The sequence below is a fragment of the Drosophila mauritiana genome, chromosome 3R, assembly GCF_004382145.1.
Source record: "Drosophila mauritiana strain mau12 chromosome 3R, ASM438214v1, whole genome shotgun sequence".
Classification (NCBI taxonomy): Eukaryota; Metazoa; Arthropoda; class Insecta; order Diptera; family Drosophilidae; genus Drosophila; species Drosophila mauritiana.
In genome coordinates, this window is record NC_046670.1 from 9,135,481 (window position 1) to 9,154,421 (window position 18,941).

The following is an 18,941-nucleotide window of genomic DNA, read 5'->3' on the forward strand; positions in this document are numbered from 1 at the left end:
TACTTTTCCAGTGCAGACAGCACTTTCTTTACCACCCCGTGCCTCTCCCCATATCTGTCTTTCATTTTAAGTGGCTTTTATCGGAAACACGGAGCAAAAGGAGTAAATGGTGGTGGAGTAAATGCCGTTTGTCGGTGATTGTATTTTCCTATCGAGCTTGTGCCATCATCGTCTGCCCGCACACTTAATAAATATGAGATAAATAAAACACTAACTAAACTATGGGAACTATATGTGCAGCTTGGCCAAAGGGAAATAGAAAGGGAAAACCATAATTGCATTTATTATGCTGATAAAAGCACAGACACTGGAAAAGGGGTGAAAGCGGGGTCGGTCTCGCACACAGAGGACTCACACACACACACACCAATAGAATGTTTGTTTGGAATGTATGTGTGTGTGTGAGTTAGTCCTGTGTTGTCAGCCATTTTGCGGATCCACTGAAAAGGACCCACAACGTATGCTCCTACTGGTCTGCCGATGCTGCCGCTGCTGTTTTTGTTTGCAAATAAATTTAATAACGTGAATAATGCCACTAAAAATAATTCACAAAAACCCAAAGAGCCGCGGCGTACTGGCAAATGGAGGCACTGCAGCGGCAGAGAGAACAAAAAATTTAATTATTGAGTGCAACCGAGTACACAGACTGGCAGTAAGAGGACACTGCCATACACAGTTAATTATCGCAGGGGCATGATCCCGGTTAAAAGCCCATTGGAACAATGCCATCGCCACCAACAGCACCACCACTACCACCTCCTCATAAGCCAACCACTCACCTTAAATACGGCAGATGTAAAAAAGACCGGCAGCAGGATGAACACCACTCCAGAGAGGACAATCTGCAGATTGAGTTCGGCCACAGGCTCGATTTTCCAGGGTATCAGAGAGCATCCTGGAAGTTAAATATATATTATAGTATCTTAAAATATTTTTATTTGCAGAAAACATGAAGCAAAGACAAAGGAAATGATTTCTTGGAAATATTTAGGATACACTATGTATGTTAGTTTTTGACATATGGATGCAACCACATACATATGTATGTATCTTGTAGTTTATAAATATTTAAAGTAACTTTTTTAAATAAACATGATTAAACATTTTCAAGTGAAATAGCTAAGTCAAACAGAATGAGAAATAAATTAAAAATGTTTAGAAATTCTTTAGCCAGCTTGTGATGAACCATTACTTAAAACTTACCCAAGAACCTGTAGGCTCCGTGCATGGCCAAGTATCCCTGGAACAGGGTGAGCAGCACTCCGTACCAGATCGACCATAGCGAGTTGAGGTGCAGATAGCTGCCGGAATCGTGGCCGGAGTGCTGGAGGCTGGTGTAGCGGCTCTGGTGGCGCTTGGACTTGATATACTTGGCCTGGAGCTGCTGTTGCTGCTGCGTGAGGCTGCTGCTCGCCGTGGTGGCGTTCGTCATTACGGAGTTGCAGAGGCTGGAGTTGAGGCTGCCGCCGCCGGAGGAGGCTCCTGCTCCAGATCCCTGGTGCTTGCCACCCATCTTCGTTGGTGGACTGGGCTTTGTTTGGCTTTCGACGCTCCGATGGCTTTTGTCGTTGCTAGTCGGGTTTTTATTGCTCTGCGCGACAGCGAATAATGTTGACAATCAATTTCTGTCTATCGCCCCGCACTATTTATATTGATTTTGTATTGATTCTGAACACTGATTTTCTATTTACTCAAGTGCTGCTGTTGCTGCTGCTGCTGCTGCTGATGATGATCGTGATGATGAGGCTGCTCATTGTTTTTCCCATTTCCCATTCCAGTGGGTAATATTTGTCCGCTGATATGGCTCATTATAACGTCCGACGTTTCTATTTGCCGGCGCATATTTGTGGAAATTCGTGTCGATTTCCCACACTTTGATTGACACTGATTTGCTGTGACTGCAATGACAGGCAGGAAAATAAATGTGAATTTTCGTTGTGGCGAGAGAAAATACAATACATTTTTAGCTAAAATAAGTAACTTAGAAAATATAGTGTTTAAGCACACTTTAGTAGTTCATTTATGTACTTATAAAATACATTATCTATCAACTATCTGATATCCGTTATGCATCTTTTGAGCTCCACCTAGCGGGGCATATCATAAGTAATGATTTTTATGAACAATTTTTTACTTGCGAGTGGTAATAGTATATAAAAAACCTTTACCTTCTAAATGTAATTTTTCTTTTACTGAATGTTTTATAATATACAACTATAAACCTATATAACCTCAACTTTATTTTCATTTCTGTAGGGTATGAGTTTTCATCAAATAGTCAAATCATCAAAATAATTCCCGAGCATCCGCCACCTGCCTTTTTATTGTAATTACACCTTTTTAATCAACCATTCGATTATGTAATTAGGCAAGCAATTATCAATCAGAGGGACTCTTTAAATATTCATGACATTTTTAAACCCCACTTAAACCATAAATAATTAATTGTCGTGCGCAAATCCGAGCCGTATTTTAATTAGTAACCTACGAGGATGGCGTTGCCGTTGCTACACGACACATGGCCAAATTGACGCGCCCAAATTGGTAACAATTTAAATAAGATTACAACTCCCAAAAGGGGGAACGAAGGGGTGGATAAACTATAAATCAATCCGCTGGGGGAAATGGAGGAGAAATTGCCGACCGACCGTACAGTGTCTGCAAACCAATTTGGCACATGAGAGTTACTATACAGTTCCTGCTGCTTTTCGGTGTCGGGCTGTGGATATTGCTGTTGCTATTGGGTGTTGCATGCAGCATGTAGTTGTTGTTGCTGGCGCTGTTGGCTGTCGCATAATTAAGCCAAACCTCGTTTGCCAGACAGACAAATGCGTCGGAAGGACCAACGATGGGGAATGGAGGATGGGGAGCGGGAGATGGCGAGACAGAGGCAGAACCTCCAGGGAGGAGCCTCCTTTGTCTGGGCCCTTGTTAAATGCGTCGCGGCTCGTATTCTGCCACATCGGAAGCAGCATAATTATAGGCCAAAGGAACACTAAGCCAAAAACATTTAATTTGCGAAAAAAATCTATATATATTTATGTAAAATATAAAAGTAATCAAGATACCTATGTGCGTAATACAAATGATAGCAAGAGGTAAGATGTCAAGGCTTTGATTTAAATTCAACTCTTCCTTTTCTTCCTTTTGCCTTCTGGAAGCTTAGCTCTTCTTCAGAAGAATTGGTAACAAAAAAAACGCAATTTTTATATATTATATTATTATTATTATTATTTTTCTCACTGCACTTACTGCAGCTTGTTAACTGCAAGGCAGGTAAACTATTTGCAGCTTTGCGTGTTGCAGTTGAATCTAACACGTGTAGAGCCGTTAACACTTATGCCGCCTTTCAGCAAATTTTGCGTTTTGTTCGACACAACCGCGGGAAAAGTGTGGAAAATGGAAAATGGGAAATGGAAAACGCAGTTCCTTGGCCTTCCTTCACAATTCCCTTTGTGCGCCCCGTTTGCCATGCAAAAATAATAAAATGTTTGCAATTTGTTCGCGTCGATGTTGTTTGCAATTAAACGTGTTGCAACAACACATTTAACAAATGGCCCGGAATGTGCCCTTATCCGCGTTTTTTGCGCTGCCCAGTAATTGACCCGATTTAATTGATAATGACTACAAGCGACAGCAAAGTGGCAGTAAAATCAGAATATCAGAATATCAGTCCACCATCGGCAGTAAGCCATGGCGTTTTAATGCCCCGACAATGATAAGTATATTTTTACAGGTATTTGTCAGTAAACCAAATAAATTCCTTTTTAATTTAAAAAAATTATTCGTTTAAAAATGAAATTTCTGTTCAATTAAATATTATTTGCGCATTTACAAGCATCCGATAACTTCTGTTGGTCCAAATGAAACACATCCCCGCCTGAAACCTAATATACTCGACATTTACCCTCAATCTGCTACCTTATCCACACAAACTCCAAGCTCCAAGTGTCGACCATGATCCTGTAAGTCCTGTTTCGTTTACTCCTATTGGTAATAATTTGATGTTAATTACAATCTTCACCAGGCTCAGCCAGAACAACGAGTCCTGTTTCATGTTTGAGTTCCGGAAGCCATGTGCCTTTGTAGCCGGCAATAAGTGGAGGGTGGTTAATGTGCACCCAAGGCAGTGCCACTCCCTCGAGTTCCTTCGTCCTTCCTGTTTTGACATACCCAACATGAGATTAGCCAGCCGCAAAAGTCATAAATGCAGATGTTTACATTTCTTTTCTCCCACTCCCAGCCCCTTGTCTTCACTTGCTTCCTTTGGGGCATTTTCTTTGTCTTTTGCCGGTGCAGCAGAAGATGGGGCAGGTGGTTGGGTTTTTTGGGGTTGGTCCAAGCGGGTGGCATTGTGCTTTCGGGGAGCAGTCGAGAAGATAGACCAAGAACTTTTGCCCCTGTCCTTGGGGCAATTTGTCGCGTTCGCACGACTTTTACGCAGATGAAACAGCCACTTTATGGGCGTCGAGAGGAGTGTGGGTACACAGAAAAAAACATGGACTTTAAACGCTAAATTAACCAAGAATCATAAAATTCTAAGGTCACACTAGCTGGTTTTTTAACTTTCCTTAACATACAATAAAATTTATGTATGGATTTTATATTAAGAATATTGATTTCTTTAAGCAACTAAGCTTGCTGTATTTATATAGTTTAGATAGTTTTTGGTTTTACTGAAATTTCCATTACATTTGTTTCCCATTTTTGTCTAAGTGCATGTGTGTTTGTCCCTGGCATTTCCTTTGTGTATTCCTGCGTAAAATTAAAATGTTTTGCTCTGGCAGCAGAAAAAGATAGCTTGGCTGTGCCCAGCTTATTCCCATCCCTCCACTGCTGTTGTTAATGCAAATTAAAAACTTCACTTAACTGCATTTATTTGGTTAGCACAGTTCCCTCTGTCTGTCGGTCTGTCATACTTTCCTTGCCACTTTCAAATTCTTCAGGTTGCCCCCAGAACCAGCTCATTCCAACCTTAGTGACTCATTCGTTTGGAATGTCTTGTGTGGCCGCTGTAAGGGCGCAGACTCCAGTTCCGCCCCCAAAAAACAAGAGGGTGAGTAATACAAGAAAATATGCTAAATGGCACTTGGCACCCCACAGCCCCAGCGCATTTTCCCGCTTTTCCCCGCCGCCGCTTTTCCCCCCCTCGAATTCCAGGCTCACACATTGCCTTTGGCATGCTCAAGTAGGCCACTCTGGCTAATTTATATGGGCAAGCAGCTTCTTTTTCTTGCCACTTCTGCTTCATTTATCTCGCTCCGAATGGAAAAACCCCTTTTCCATATTCCACACCAACATCCCACTTTTATTTTTGATGGCCGAACGAACGAACGGTCATTGCTGAAGAGCTGAACAAAGAAAAACAGTCGCAATTTTCATCTTTGTGCAATTTTCTTGGTGCATATATATATATATTTATTTAAGCTTCCATTGAGCTGTGCTTTCTGGCTTTTCTGCCATTTTGCATAAATGAAAATGTTGCATTTTCCTCGCCGCATCATTTACTCTCGTCCATTTCCCATTTTTCTCTCCATTCAAAATCAAACACAATGAAAACTCGCTTTCCTTCGCCAGCATCTTGGCACTTGGGTTTTTTGTTACCGAAAGCGTGACAAATGTGAGCACACTGCAAATATAAATTGGTCGGTAGTTCAACTAACTAGGAAAGAATAAATTAAGCATTAAATTGTTGCAAAGAAATAAAGCAAATTTCACTTTAAACATGACTTTTCAGATTTCAAGAAGTTGAAAAGAAGCAAATAATCTTTTTTTTTCCAAACTTAAAGACAACTTTTCCTGGCAGCAGCATCCAAAATTTCTATTCACATCTCTGCAACATCGTGACTCATTTCTTATATGTATTTTCAGTCAGAGTTGCCAACAAACATGGACAAAGGAAAAAAGGAGAGGAATTTATTTTCTGCATTGGCTTGAAAAAGTTTTTGCCTTAGCGGTGGGGGGGTTTGGAAAATGCGGGGTAGAGTGGTAGGTTGGTTGCACGTGGCATGTTTTGAATTGGATTTACACATGTGTCGAGTTAATACGTGTTACACCCCCCACCACCCATCACTCGTTGACATTTTTTTCAATTTCCAACTTTATAGCAACCAATACGTGAGTGAGCTGAAAATGTGTTGCCGACTTTCTGGGGCAGCCGGCAAATCCGCCAAAAAATGTTTAACCCAGAACGGGTGCAATTAATTTTGATTTATTATAGAGCCTGTGCGCCCAAAAACTATGCTTACGCAAAAGCATAGCTCATAAGCTGTTATTAAAATCAATTTTTTTTATTCCTAGCATTAGAACGCAACTAGGTCATAAATGCCCTGGGAAACCCGAAATCACAAAAAAAAAGAAACAAACGACAAAATAAACAAAAAGCCAACAAAAATAAAGCCACAAGGGAACTAGGCAAATTTATGACTGCAATTAAATCGCTACCATTTGGAAAATAAAATTAAAACTAAACATAATAAACCATATAAATTAGAATGCGAATCGCATAAAATGACGCCAAATAAAAGCGGAGCACATTGTCTGCATGTAAATTATCGCATCGAGTGGGCGCACTCACTGCACCACCACCACCCACTCACCACTCCAAAACCAAACCACGAAAGGAAAAAAACCGGGGGCAGCAACAAATGAGCCACATGCCACCACTTGCAGACGGTCTAAGCCAAATATTGCGTTGAAATGTTACCAATTCTGGGTGCGCTTAAATTGCGTTACACATCGAGGGGGTTGATGGGTCACCAACCAACCCCCTTCGAGTTGGATTTTCCGTCGCTTGCATTCCCGTAGAGCACTTGGCTCCACCCCCCTGACTGATTCCGGGTCGTAAAACTGCCGGGGAATTTATCGCATTCGAATGGATTTTTCGCAGGCTAAATTTCCGGCGGGGGTGTTTTGGGGGCCCAGCTATTGTGCAATCGACGTAGTCAGCGGTTTGTTGTTCCTGTGCACATTGCATGAGTGAGTTGGGTGGACTCAAAAAAAACTGAGTGTATTCAAAGCGAAAACTTTTGCCGCTTAAGAAAATCGATGAATCCACCCAAACACAACATCAATGTGCTCAAAAATCCACCCTCTTTCTGCACAGGTGGGTCGCAAACCCGGGGGTACGCCATATTAAGCGGCATTTTGTTTTGACATTTCCTACGGGCTGCCTACTTTGCCGCAAAAAAACCAAAACAAGAACGTTTTTTTTTTGGAATGGGCAAAGGTTAAAGGAAAACTGTAACTGCGCACATGGCAAAAAAAAATGAAAGGCTGAACAAAAGGCATGCGAAAAAAAATCAAGAAAGTAAGAACATGAAAGCCACTTTCATCAAATGTTGTACAAGTAGTACACGAAATGCTGAGCGGAAAATTTACCCTTTTAGCAAGCGAAAGAGTTTACAAGATAGCAAAGTAATGCTTTGTACTAAAAGATTACACAAATTATTTTCAAGAATGTTTGCTTAAACACTTTACAGACGTTTCGGAAACTTACAAAGTAGAAACCATTAATAAGCAGTATATAAGTTACAGTATTATTTATTTATTACATAAGAAGTAGATAAACGGCAAACATTATTTTAAGATATTATTATATTTTTCTTCTACTTTTTCTTTCTTTTTTTATGACTTATATTCGAAATTCAAGATAAGCATGTATCTTCATCCTTCAGAATCGTATCTTTCATTTATTTATATTCACATCATTGCCATTTCCCTGCCGTTTATTTATTTAGTTTGTTGTTAATATTGCTAGCCCTAAGCGAAACAGTAACCCATTTATTTCTATCCGTTTTATATCCCTTACCATTTTCCCACAGCCACAATCGCTGCTCCTGACAATCATTTCCTTTCAATTTCAGCGGCTAAAATTGGTTTTTTAATTAAGCCATAGCCAAGAACAACGATATTTTCCAGCTCCCTCGCTGCTTCAGTAGTGATATACCCACAGAAAACAGTAAAAAAAAAAGCGACAACAGCCATGTTACACAAGCTAACCGAGTGACCAACTGGCGGCCATGAGCTGCTCATGTGAGTGGTAAACAAACAGAAGGGAGAACAATGCGGGAAAAAAAAGGAAAATGCCGCCTCGGGCTGAAAATGAAAAAGGCCGGGGAGGAGGAAAACTACGGAGTCCGTGGCTCATAATGATTGCATTCCAATTGAAATCAACTTTGGCATGTTCGCCTGACGGTCGTTCAATGGGCACAGAAACCGCAGCTCAACGGGGCGTATGCGCAATATTGATTCATAAACACATTTCGGCACGTTAAGCCTATACAAACAATCATAGACAAATCTATGTATGTATATTCGTATATTCGTTTATGCACATACGAGTATATGGAAAACAGAATGATGTGACTTGGCCAGGATTTAATTGATTTTGTATTGTATGGGAAATTGCAAAATCTGTTACAAGCATTTTCACTAAAGCCATCAGTAAGCCATTGAATAAATTATCCACACTCTATTCTGTACGTTTCTGCACATTTTACCAATAAATTGAAGCAATTTTCAGTGTGAGTAAGCGGGGTAGTAACCGCACAAAAACAATTGCAAATGTTGGGATTTATATGACAAGTTCAATTATTTGCCAGAGTGCCAAAGGGCAATGGCAGAAGGGGGTGAACAACATGCACAGCCTAGCAACAGAGTGCCATCGTCAATCAGGAAATTTGAGCCGAAAGTATTTTGCTCAAGGATCAAACCGCAGCAAAGTGAACAGACGAGACAAAACAAGCTAAAGGCCAAAACCACAGGGCAATGAAGGATCAGCCAGCCAAGTGACAGGACAAACTGGAGCTAAACCGAACCATTTCGAAACGAAGCCAACCTGACCTGACCTGACCCAATCCCTCCTCCGCTGGTAGAAGCTATTAAAAATTGCACATGCCAGTAAAATTGAGACGGCAGCCAAAGTCGAGACCAGAGGTTTCAATTTCACTTAATAACAAAACCGCAAGGGGGCCAAGTTGAGATGGAGCAGGAAAAGGAGCTGCGAAAGATGAGAAATGGCCAGTGGTCACATTTGAGCGAGCAACAAAGTTGTTGCCACTGCTGGAAATACAAAGCGGAAAAATGCAACCGCAGCTGGCAGCTGCTTTTCCTGCAGACCACCTACCGCCCCATCAAACAGCTGCTCGGAATATGCTCTTCCACTGAGAAGAAATCGAAACGCAATCTAGAAATAATAATAAGCAATAAATATGTAATCAAAATTATGTTTCTAGGGACATTCTATTTCAAGAAGTTGGCTTAAAGGCCAAGTGAAACAAAAAGGTAATCTAAGTTGCATTTCACTCTCAATTCAATGATATCAAATATATGAGAAGAGCTGATTCTTCATTCGATTTAAATTTATAAGGAATAGATTTATATAACAATAACAGAAAATAGTGCTTTGAGAAATAAAGTATAGCATTTGAGGCAACTTGAAAGCAATTCTTTAAAGATTACAATTGCCATTCATGCATTTTATTCGTGACTTTAGACAACTCAATTTTTCAGCAGTGTTTGAAAAGAAGAACGTAAGCCAAGTCAGCAAATCAAATGGCATGCAGATGCGGATGCCAAGTGCGTTTGGTTAGCAAAGAGGATTGTCAGGGGCGTAGAGGGAAAACGGATGGGGACAAGGGGTTAGTTCAGCTGGCTGCCACATGAATGCCGATAGTTGTCAGAGATTATGACACGAGAATGCCACAAGCAGGACCCACCGACAGACAAAGACAGCTGCCTGGGGAAGTGGGGCCTTGCCCCAAAGGGGAGGCTGCGAAACTTTCAAGCAATGAACACATTTGCGCATATTTGCATAAAACTCGCTGCAAGGATGCAGCTGCCGAGTGGTGGATGGGTGGAGCAACTCAAACACGGACATTAAAAACAGCTCACTCTGACAACACGAAGTCTCTATGCACTCTCTAAAATTCGATTTCCAGATGGAAATCAGCAAAGTGAGCGCACGGAAATTGCCTATCGGAAATGCGGCTTAGCTGACGTTTCCTTGTCGTGCGCATTTCTTAGCTGCAGTCGAAAAGGTTTTCAAAGAAAATCTTAGTATGAATATATGTTTTAAAAATACATAATAGATGCAAAATCAAACCCGTATAAATACTTTTAGACTAACTAGAAATAGCTCTGAATCTAGATACATTGCACTGAATATCTAGCAAATCTAGAGTATCTCTATCTTCAGAATCGATAATGCCGTTGGACAGGAAATATTTTGCCATAAAACTTGATCAACTTGGGTGAACATGCAGAAAAGAGGGCCACAGGATGAAGGAAAAAAGGAGCGGGCGGGTTGTGACTTGGTACTTATTGGGAATTGTGGAAGTTCATGCCTGAAGAAAACTCATAAAAACTGCTGACAACAACAAACAAAATTACAAAAATATATTCCCAGAATACTTTAAGCACTGCGTTAGTATGTGAGTGTGTCCTTTGGCAGCATCTTTATCTGCGCACCGAAGTCTATAAGGTTCTATAAGCTACGATTATTAAAAATGGAAAATACTTCACCGCCCAGCAAAGGATTTCCGCAAAGCTGTTTTTCTTCTCTCGTTTGATTGCAGTTTATGCATATGAATGAAGTTGTTTGGCCCTTAACGTGGCCCACAACAAAGATAGAAGCAATAGGCCAGGATAAGATGAGCTGAAAACGAAGTTGGGCAAAAGACAAAAGTGCAGCGGCAAAGAAAAACCCCAGACAATTTGCATTGAAATCGAGTAATAGTTCGGTCATGGAAAACCAAAACCCCGATGCAGGACTCGCAATTAAGTTATACAAAAAGCGTAAGGTTAGCTGGCAGCTTAAGTTTCTGACTTAGTTAGTGGCTGGGAAAATACAACTTTTGCCGGCGCACAACAGGCGAAAAATAAAAGACGCACACAGCCAAAGTTGGCTAAATTGTGGATAAAAATGCATTATTCATTTAAGGCGACCTCTGGCCTCTCTTTCTTAGCACATCGCGCTGTTTCTTTCGTTTGTGCAGCCCGTCTCTTTTGCTCTTCATACTCATACTAACCATTAGTCAAGCGTAAAATGCTAAACTGAAATTTTGTGTTCAACAAATGTTGACAGCTAACGCAGCCAACTCCGCCTCTCTGGAGGAGATCCCCCTTTCCCTACCCGATTTTTCCAAGGTTTTCCCGCCGATTTCCCCGCATTTTCCCACCACCTCCATTAGGCGCCGCCCTTGACAGCTGCTGGCGATGGAAGCGATGGAAGCTCTGCGACAAAGTGACGCAAAGTTTAATTGAAATTCTAAAAGGAATTTGCACAAAACTCCGGCGGATAAGCGCAGGAGTGAGGAAAACACCAGAAAGTCAGTCCTTTCCGCAGCTCGAAATTAGTTTTACATATTATTAGGTATATTGAAAATAAAGCTAAAAGTTTGCTCCACAGCCAGATGGAAAGCGAAATGCAAAGAAATCATAAAACATGATTTCACAAGTGCTTAGAAAAAAAACGACTATGAAAACTTTTTAATTAGTGTGTATAATTATTTACACTTTCTGAAAGAATAAATAAAACGTGATGTTTACAATTAATTGTAAAGTTAATGTTTTAGTTTACAAAAAAGGTAATTTATTACATGAATCTGCACACAAACGAAGTAAAAAACGTGTTGATTTTTACTTTTGTTGTTTAGGCTCCATAAATTTAACTTTTTAAGTTAGTAATTATAATTTGAAAGCATAAAAGATTTTCAAGAGTTGATAAGTCATGTAGGAAGCACTTCAAGTGCTTGTATTTCCAATTATAGAAAATACATTTTTTCAAGCTTTATGGACCCATGCTTTTTATGCTCCCTCAACTTGCAGTAGAAAACTCCGCAGAAAGCCAGCTCGAATTCCCTTTGATTCATCAGCCACTTTTGGGTACTCGGCTGGTTAAGTTGCAGGTCGAAAGCCACTTGAAGAATGAAGAATGAAATTTCCATTTGGCCTTATGAAAATTAAATGAAGCCAAAGCTCCGAAATTCCAAATTCCGAACCTACAGAAAGTGAATGGTGAATGGGGGGCAGGAATGGGGGTCAGTGTTTCGAGGGTGAGAAAAGTCAAGTGCCACAAACATTTAGGTTTCAGGGAGTTAAGTGGGCGTGCTTCTCATATGGCGCAAGCTGTTCATAATTTGTTTCCCCGGGAAAACTCCCAGTAAACAGAAGGAACATTTTTCAATTTTTTTTCCCAGTCGTTCTTGTTTATTTGCCGTTGGGCTTGACTCTGCTGTCTTTCTCGTTTTTGTCCTGCCTCTGCAGTGTTTTTTGAAGTTTATTACATCTAACTTTCTTTGGTCGCAAGTTAAAGATTTCCCAATTGAAGCTGACAAATTTAATGTCGAGATAAGAAAATGTATAAGTGACACACACGCACACTGGCGAAATGCGAGCAGCTACCAGCTACCAAAAAAGTGGATAAAAAGCTGGCTAAGAAAAGTTCGGGGAGGCACATCTCCTGGTAACATGAAACTTTCTACTTTTTGCGGGGGAGTCTCCGGGTTTAGAATCACAGCTGGCAGTTGAATATAACACTTATCGCCCAAAAATGGGGCTGGAAAAAGAGGAGATGGCCTCTATAAAAGTGGGTTTATAGATATGCGATCTTTGCTTTTTATTGGCTTTCATGGGTTGCGAGGAAGGTAGAAAGCTCGGCTGTCGTTTGTAGTTTTCCTACTCAACTTAATCCTTTCTTATTGAAAACCGTAAACGAGGAAAAAGGAGTGGCCTCCTGGCCTGGCCTCCCAGGAGATAAATCTTTATGTGTCTGAATGGCTGGGTTGGTTGGCACGTGCGGCTTGAAAGGCAGTTTACAGCTGCTTGTGGGCCGGGAAAATGCCTGGTAACGCTTTAGACCAATTCGCAGTTGAGCTAATTTATGACTTGATTACAATACGCATACGCCCCGTGGCCGCTGACAAAGGGAGCGAGTCGGAAAAACGGCGGATGGCCGGGAAATTAAGCGGGAAAAACTTGTGTGTGCCCCGGCTGGTCTAAGGCAAATGGCAAATAATGTAATAATATGACAGAAGAAAAGAAGCCCGATAATGCACACAGTAAGAGCAACAACAATAAAAGCTTGCAAAAAAGCGAGCCAGAATAATGGCGGAAATGGGGGCGTGGCTGTGTAAATTGTGGTGACAACAATTCAATTTAACGCCCCACTGGACTCAGTACTCGGTGGATTCTCTGGCCTTTGTTTTCACTCTACCATTTTGCTGCCTCTTTTTGTTCAAGCACTGCGTTTTCTATAAAACTTAATTTATATTTCATTCAATTTATTACATTTTCTTTTGTCTGCCGGACAGCAAGAGTTTTCTTTTAATATATTTAATTGCAGTAAAAAGCAGTTGAAAAGCAAAAACCATATATATATTTTATAATGTCCAGTCTGGTTACCTGTCAATTTTTAATATGACAACCAAGATTGATTGATGGTTTGATTGATGAATGACTGGCGGGCTGGCCTAAGGAAATTAAAAGTGCCAGACGGCATGGCACTTGAGTTGAGAAATCTCAGAAATAAATTTAGAATAAGAAAAAATACATATTCTAGAAGAAAATTTTCTTTACTAGAACATAGGGGTGAAAATAGATTTAAATTTGGCATAACCTATCTATTCAATTTTCTGCACTCCGCAAACTTAATCTGCTTAGCTTAGGTGCCTATATTGTGCTGACATAACGAAATGAAAAATTATTTCGGCAGCAAATGAAGAAATTTTTCATTCTATTGAATTACAATTCCATTGCCTTCAATGGCATGTGTTGTCCTGATATCCCTGTGCGCCTCTCTGTTTTGACACCCATGTGCTCCTTTCAAATACACACACACACATTTACAGTGTCAGTCATAAGTATATATACGTTTACCCAAAAAGTATACAAAAGCGCACAAGGACACACATAGAAGTCAAATCTAATAATCAGCTTGCCACCTAACGATTGTGAAAATGCTGATGGTGAAAACTCGTGGCGAGGGAGGAGAGCGAGGTAATGCGGAGAAAAATTAGGAAGGGGAAAATGCGGTTACTGCTGGCGGTGACATTTGAATTTTTGGCCATTTTAGCGCAAATTTCTTTATTTTTTTTGCTCGTGCTATTTGTTTCTGTGCTACCCAACTCATGATTGTTTGGTTTGGTTTGGTTCGGTGGGGTTTCTTTCGTTTCTTTCAGGTTTTTGTGCTCTTTTGCCGGAAAATAACGTGACATGCATAAATAATTGACTTTTCACAAAATGCGCCATGGCAGCGGCAAACAAACAAAGGCACCAGGAGCAAAAACAACAAGCACGTGGAGGAAGCGGAAATGAAATATGGCGGAATGGTAAAAATGGCGAACTAGTGAATGCCAAAATGGCGGCGGCCATATTGTATTCGAAAGCGGTAGAGAGAAAGCGAGATAGCGCATCCAAAGTGCCATAAAATATTTATTTGCAACCTAAAAGCAGCTGCCACATGACGAAGGAAAACCAGATGAACGAGATATAAGAAAAGGACCAAGCAAGTGGAGAGCCACGGAATCAGGAAAATCTATTTAAAAATCAGTCCGCGAGCGTATCCTTGCGGCTTGGTTAAAAGGCCGTGAAAAGCAAATATGCCCGCTGATTGACAATTAATCAACTAAATTGAACTGTTATTGTTGGCATCTATGCCATCTAGACAAACAAAGTATCCGTCTGGAATGTACACAGTATGAATTTATTCAAATGGACAAATCAATTTGCCAAAATGAAAGCCAAACAAACGGCAAACGGAGTGGAAAAGGGAAAATATCAATGGCTTGAAAAGTAAACTCGAAACTAAAAGCATAAATATTTAGACAGAATCTATTTTATACAAATAAACCGAGAGACCAATTGTTGGCTAAACCTTTTACAACATTGTTGAGTGACCACTTGCCACCAGATTTTTTGGGTATGTGCGACTGTTCCGAATTTGGGAACATGCAGAAAAATACAAAGTTAAAGTAGCAGTTTTATTTCACAAATAAACATTGGAAACAGAAGTAATTCATGGAAGCCGCCATAAATTCATCGCTTAAAAATATTTCTGGTAGTAACCCGAATTAAAATGGGCATCCGACGAGGCAGCCCTATATTTTAGTGCACTTTTTTCCTGCAATTTGTCGTAAACTTTTTTTGTCAGCCCAAAACCACCGAGTTTCCTCTGTCCGCTTCTGGTCTTTATGGCCAATTTATAAACTCGGCTTCGCGGCGAAAGGGACCGAACAAATTCTTTTACTTCTTTTGTGCCATAATAATTTATAAGCCATTTTAACGAAACTGTTGCTGTTTTCTGGCACTTCTGCAAGAAACTTACATGGACCAATGGATGGCAGTCTTCGAATGGTCAATTTGCTGGCGACCATTTGGAATTATTAATGGGCGGCTTTGTTCGGTCTTTACCGAGTTTTCCTGGGCTGGCTGGAGTTGGGGAGTAAATTCAATTTTGGTTAAAATGTTTTCAATGTAACTGCTTGCCTGCCTCGAGTCCTGTAATTGCATATGTGGTTGTGTGGTGACATATGCCAAAAATGTGACTGCAATTCAGGACTGCCTGGAAACGGGACACGAACATTTTCGGGGGACACAGGACTCGGATTCTTGGCTGTCTGCTTATTGTCCTTTCTGTGTTTGCCCTGTTGTGCTGTGTACTTTATGACTTGTAGTCACTCGAGATCTCCATCGCCTCCGCCCACGTAGTCTAGCTTCTGCCTTTTTTTTTTGTGCAGCATTTCAAAAGTTTTTCCAGTGAGATTGCAAGCAAACATTCGCAACATTGTTGTAGTTGCTGCAGCGGTGGTTGCTGTTGCTATTTGGGTTTTTAGCATGCGACGCCATTTGTGGCACAGTCTGCCAAAGTTCCAACCGTTCTCCCCCTTCTGCTTTCCCCTTTCTAGGAAACTACGCACGTTGAAAAGAAAAAGCTACAAGACACAATGCTATAGCCGACTATCAGATACCCGTTACTTAGCTAGTGTGAATGCGAACGCGAAATTTCTTAATTTTTGTGGAATATCGATAGCTATTGGGGAATAAAATGAGAAAAAATTGGGGACAGTCGGCGGAACAGTATTGATCCTGATCAGCAATATATATACTTTATATAGTCGGAAACGCTTTTGCCTGTTACATACTTTTCAACAAATCCAGCATACCCTTTTACTCTACGATTAACGGGTATAAAAGGCAAAGCAGCAAGAACCCAAAAACCCAATAGCACTTTTTTACCCACTCTTCAAATAGAAATGGAACTAAAAGGGATCTAGAATTCTGGGACTACAGCCATACTATCCTACATCCCTCCTCCTCCTCCTTCAATCCTGCGTGTTCGAAAGTCCTTCTGTGTGTGTGTATTTGTGAGCAGGCGTCCTTAAGTGTTGAACGCGCATTGTTGCCGTCTCTGTTTCTATTGTTACTTGCTCATACCCTATTAAAAACAAACAGGGTGCATATAATGCCACAGATTATTCAGAGTTTCGAGAACACAGAAATTAAGCCCTTTGTAAAGATAACACTTTGGGAAACCATACAAAATTAAGTAGCTTTTATTTGATTTTTAAATTCGTACTTCATAAGAACTTAAAATTAGCTTAATTAAGGAAAATATAAAAATTACCCAAGAAACCTGATAAATTGACCATTTCCTGACTAACAAGACCACTTTTCTAATCCCTCTAAGTGCACTTTCCAGGGAATTAAGCAGGTCTCAAAGTTTTGACCAACCTTTTACACTTATTTGCTGTACTAGCCAGTACCTTCCGTTTTCTTTTTTCTCCCCCAACTTTGACAGGGAGAGGTGAAAAATGTGCCAACCTTTCCAAGTTTTTCTTTGCTTCTTGGGGGGGTGTGGAAAGGGAAAAGGAAATTTTTTGCCTTCGCTTCACCGCTTTGTTTACGACCAAATCCAAAACAATGGCATTTTTGCACATGAGCGCATTTAAGCCAAGTTCTGCTGCCTGTCGATGTGGTTCTTGTTGTTCTTCTTGTTGTTGTTGCTCTTACACTTAAACTAAACTTTTCAACTGCTATTTTCTGATGCTCCTTCCGTGTGACTAAGAGTCTTCCTGGTCTCGACTTGTGCTGCATATTTAATCCTTTTTCCAGGGCTTTCCGCCCCCTTCTGGCCAGATGTGAATTATTACGGACATCTTTCCGGCTCAAACCCAAGGATATCTGGGCCAGCTAGCCAGGCGAACGAGCAGTTTTGCTCCTTTGGAATCGCAATTGCCCGAATCATGCGACTCATTGGCTTGCCATTGCCATTTTTTCCCTGCACTTTTCCCCAGCTCATCTTTGTTTGCCGTTCGCATTAGTAATACAAATTGCACGGGAAAAGTTCAACAAACTGCATTTAAATGGAGCAAAAATGAAAAAGAAAAACCGAAACCTACACTTACTGGTGGGAAAAAAACGGATTGAACTGCGATTATGGCGCAGCCAATTTTTATTGCTTACTTAATGTTTCTAAAAAAAAGAAGTATCAAATACATATTTATTGCTAAACCTAATGGTCTAAGTTCAGTTGAATATTAAATTCACTTCTAAGATAGCCAATATCCATATATTCCACTCTTTAAAATCGATACAATTTATAGCCTATACCGAATAGTGTGCAAACAAATCAAAATGGACTACCATAAATTTCATTAGCCTGCATATTTCGAAATATTTACACACCGTATAGACTTAATTGAGTTTATGGCAAATGAAATTTTATTGCAAAATGCAATTTATGGAAAAATGGGAAATGCATTGCAAATAAAGCAAGTGGACATATTCCGGAATAAAAATCAACTCACCATCGATATTAATTGGCGGAACCGTAACGCACTTTTGCCTCAAAGTTGGTTCCGATTGGTTGGCTTCAATTTGTTGTAGTCGATGCTGAAAAACAATCGAAATGGAAATATAAATAAATTGATTTATGACGGCCACAGGAAATCGTTGAATCAAATGCACGGTTAAGCAATAAAGCCAATAGACCTTTTCTTTAAAAAATTGTCTGACTGAGCGTTTATCTTCCGAAGGATTATTATGATGAAGATTAATATAAAGATATTAATATAAGACAATATTTTATTTTACTTATACAACATATAAAATATTTCCCTAGATAGTAAACTTTTACCTTATAATCTCAAATTCCCGTCTCAGCCAATAAAACCATTTATAGCTTCATTTTGTGTGTTTATTGACTTTATCGAGTGTCAAAAATAGCATCATAATCAGCAGATCCAATAAAAATACAAACAGAAAGCAGGAAAATAATACAAACAAAATATCCAGCTATTTCTCGAAGGAAGAAAGGACAAAACAATATCGGGCACTAAATCAAAAAATAGCAAAAATGTCTGCAAACATTATGAAATCAACAAAGCTCAGCCACAGCGGGCTCCCCAAGATGAAAAGGAAAAACTTTGGTGGAGCATTCGGTGGAACATTTTTCCAAGTATACTTATGTCATATTACTGACGATGATGGCAAATGAACCACGAATATTGATGGGGGGGCATGAAAAACAGTGGAGTGGGCTTGTGTCCGCCAGTCAGCAATTTCATCAGCTTAAACTGATGACAGTTGAAAAATGTGCTTCCACTTGACTCCGTTTTTTTTGCATTTTTTCTTGGCTGTTTTTGTATATATTTAAAAATACATAAAATGGCGGGTGACATTTGACGGAGGCAAAAACTCGATAACAGAAAGCACACGATGAAAAGTTTCGAGTAATGTTGTTTACATCGCAAGATGGCTTTTGGTGAAACTTAATGGTCTTAATAAATTTATAAGTTTATTGAGTATATTTTAGAGTATATAAATGCCTAATTTAAAATAAAAAAAATAATGCTTTATTCATTTATTAACCAAGATCTACAAACACTTTCCTAATAGCATATTGTTTTTTTCTGCGTATAATCAATTTTTTCATTTTATAT

The 18,941-nt window shown here is 40.0% G+C and overlaps 1 protein-coding gene across 6 annotated transcripts in view; it reads right to left on the reverse strand.

Moving 5' to 3' along the window:
* LOC117142860 (protein tincar) overlaps window positions 1-18,941 on the reverse strand; it is a 60,892-nt gene that overhangs the window by 18,324 nt on the left and 23,627 nt on the right. For all 6 annotated transcript variants that reach the window (XM_033307112.1, XM_033307111.1, XM_033307110.1 and 3 more), the window contains 3 exons: window positions 17,808-17,892; window positions 1,204-1,898; window positions 780-895 (listed from right to left, as the gene is read on the reverse strand). In XM_033307112.1, coding sequence (XP_033163003.1) covers window positions 780-895; window positions 1,204-1,513 — 426 coding nt within the window. In that variant the 5' untranslated portion in view covers window positions 1,514-1,898; window positions 17,808-17,892. The remainder of the gene's footprint in view (window positions 1-779; window positions 896-1,203; window positions 1,899-17,807; window positions 17,893-18,941) is intronic.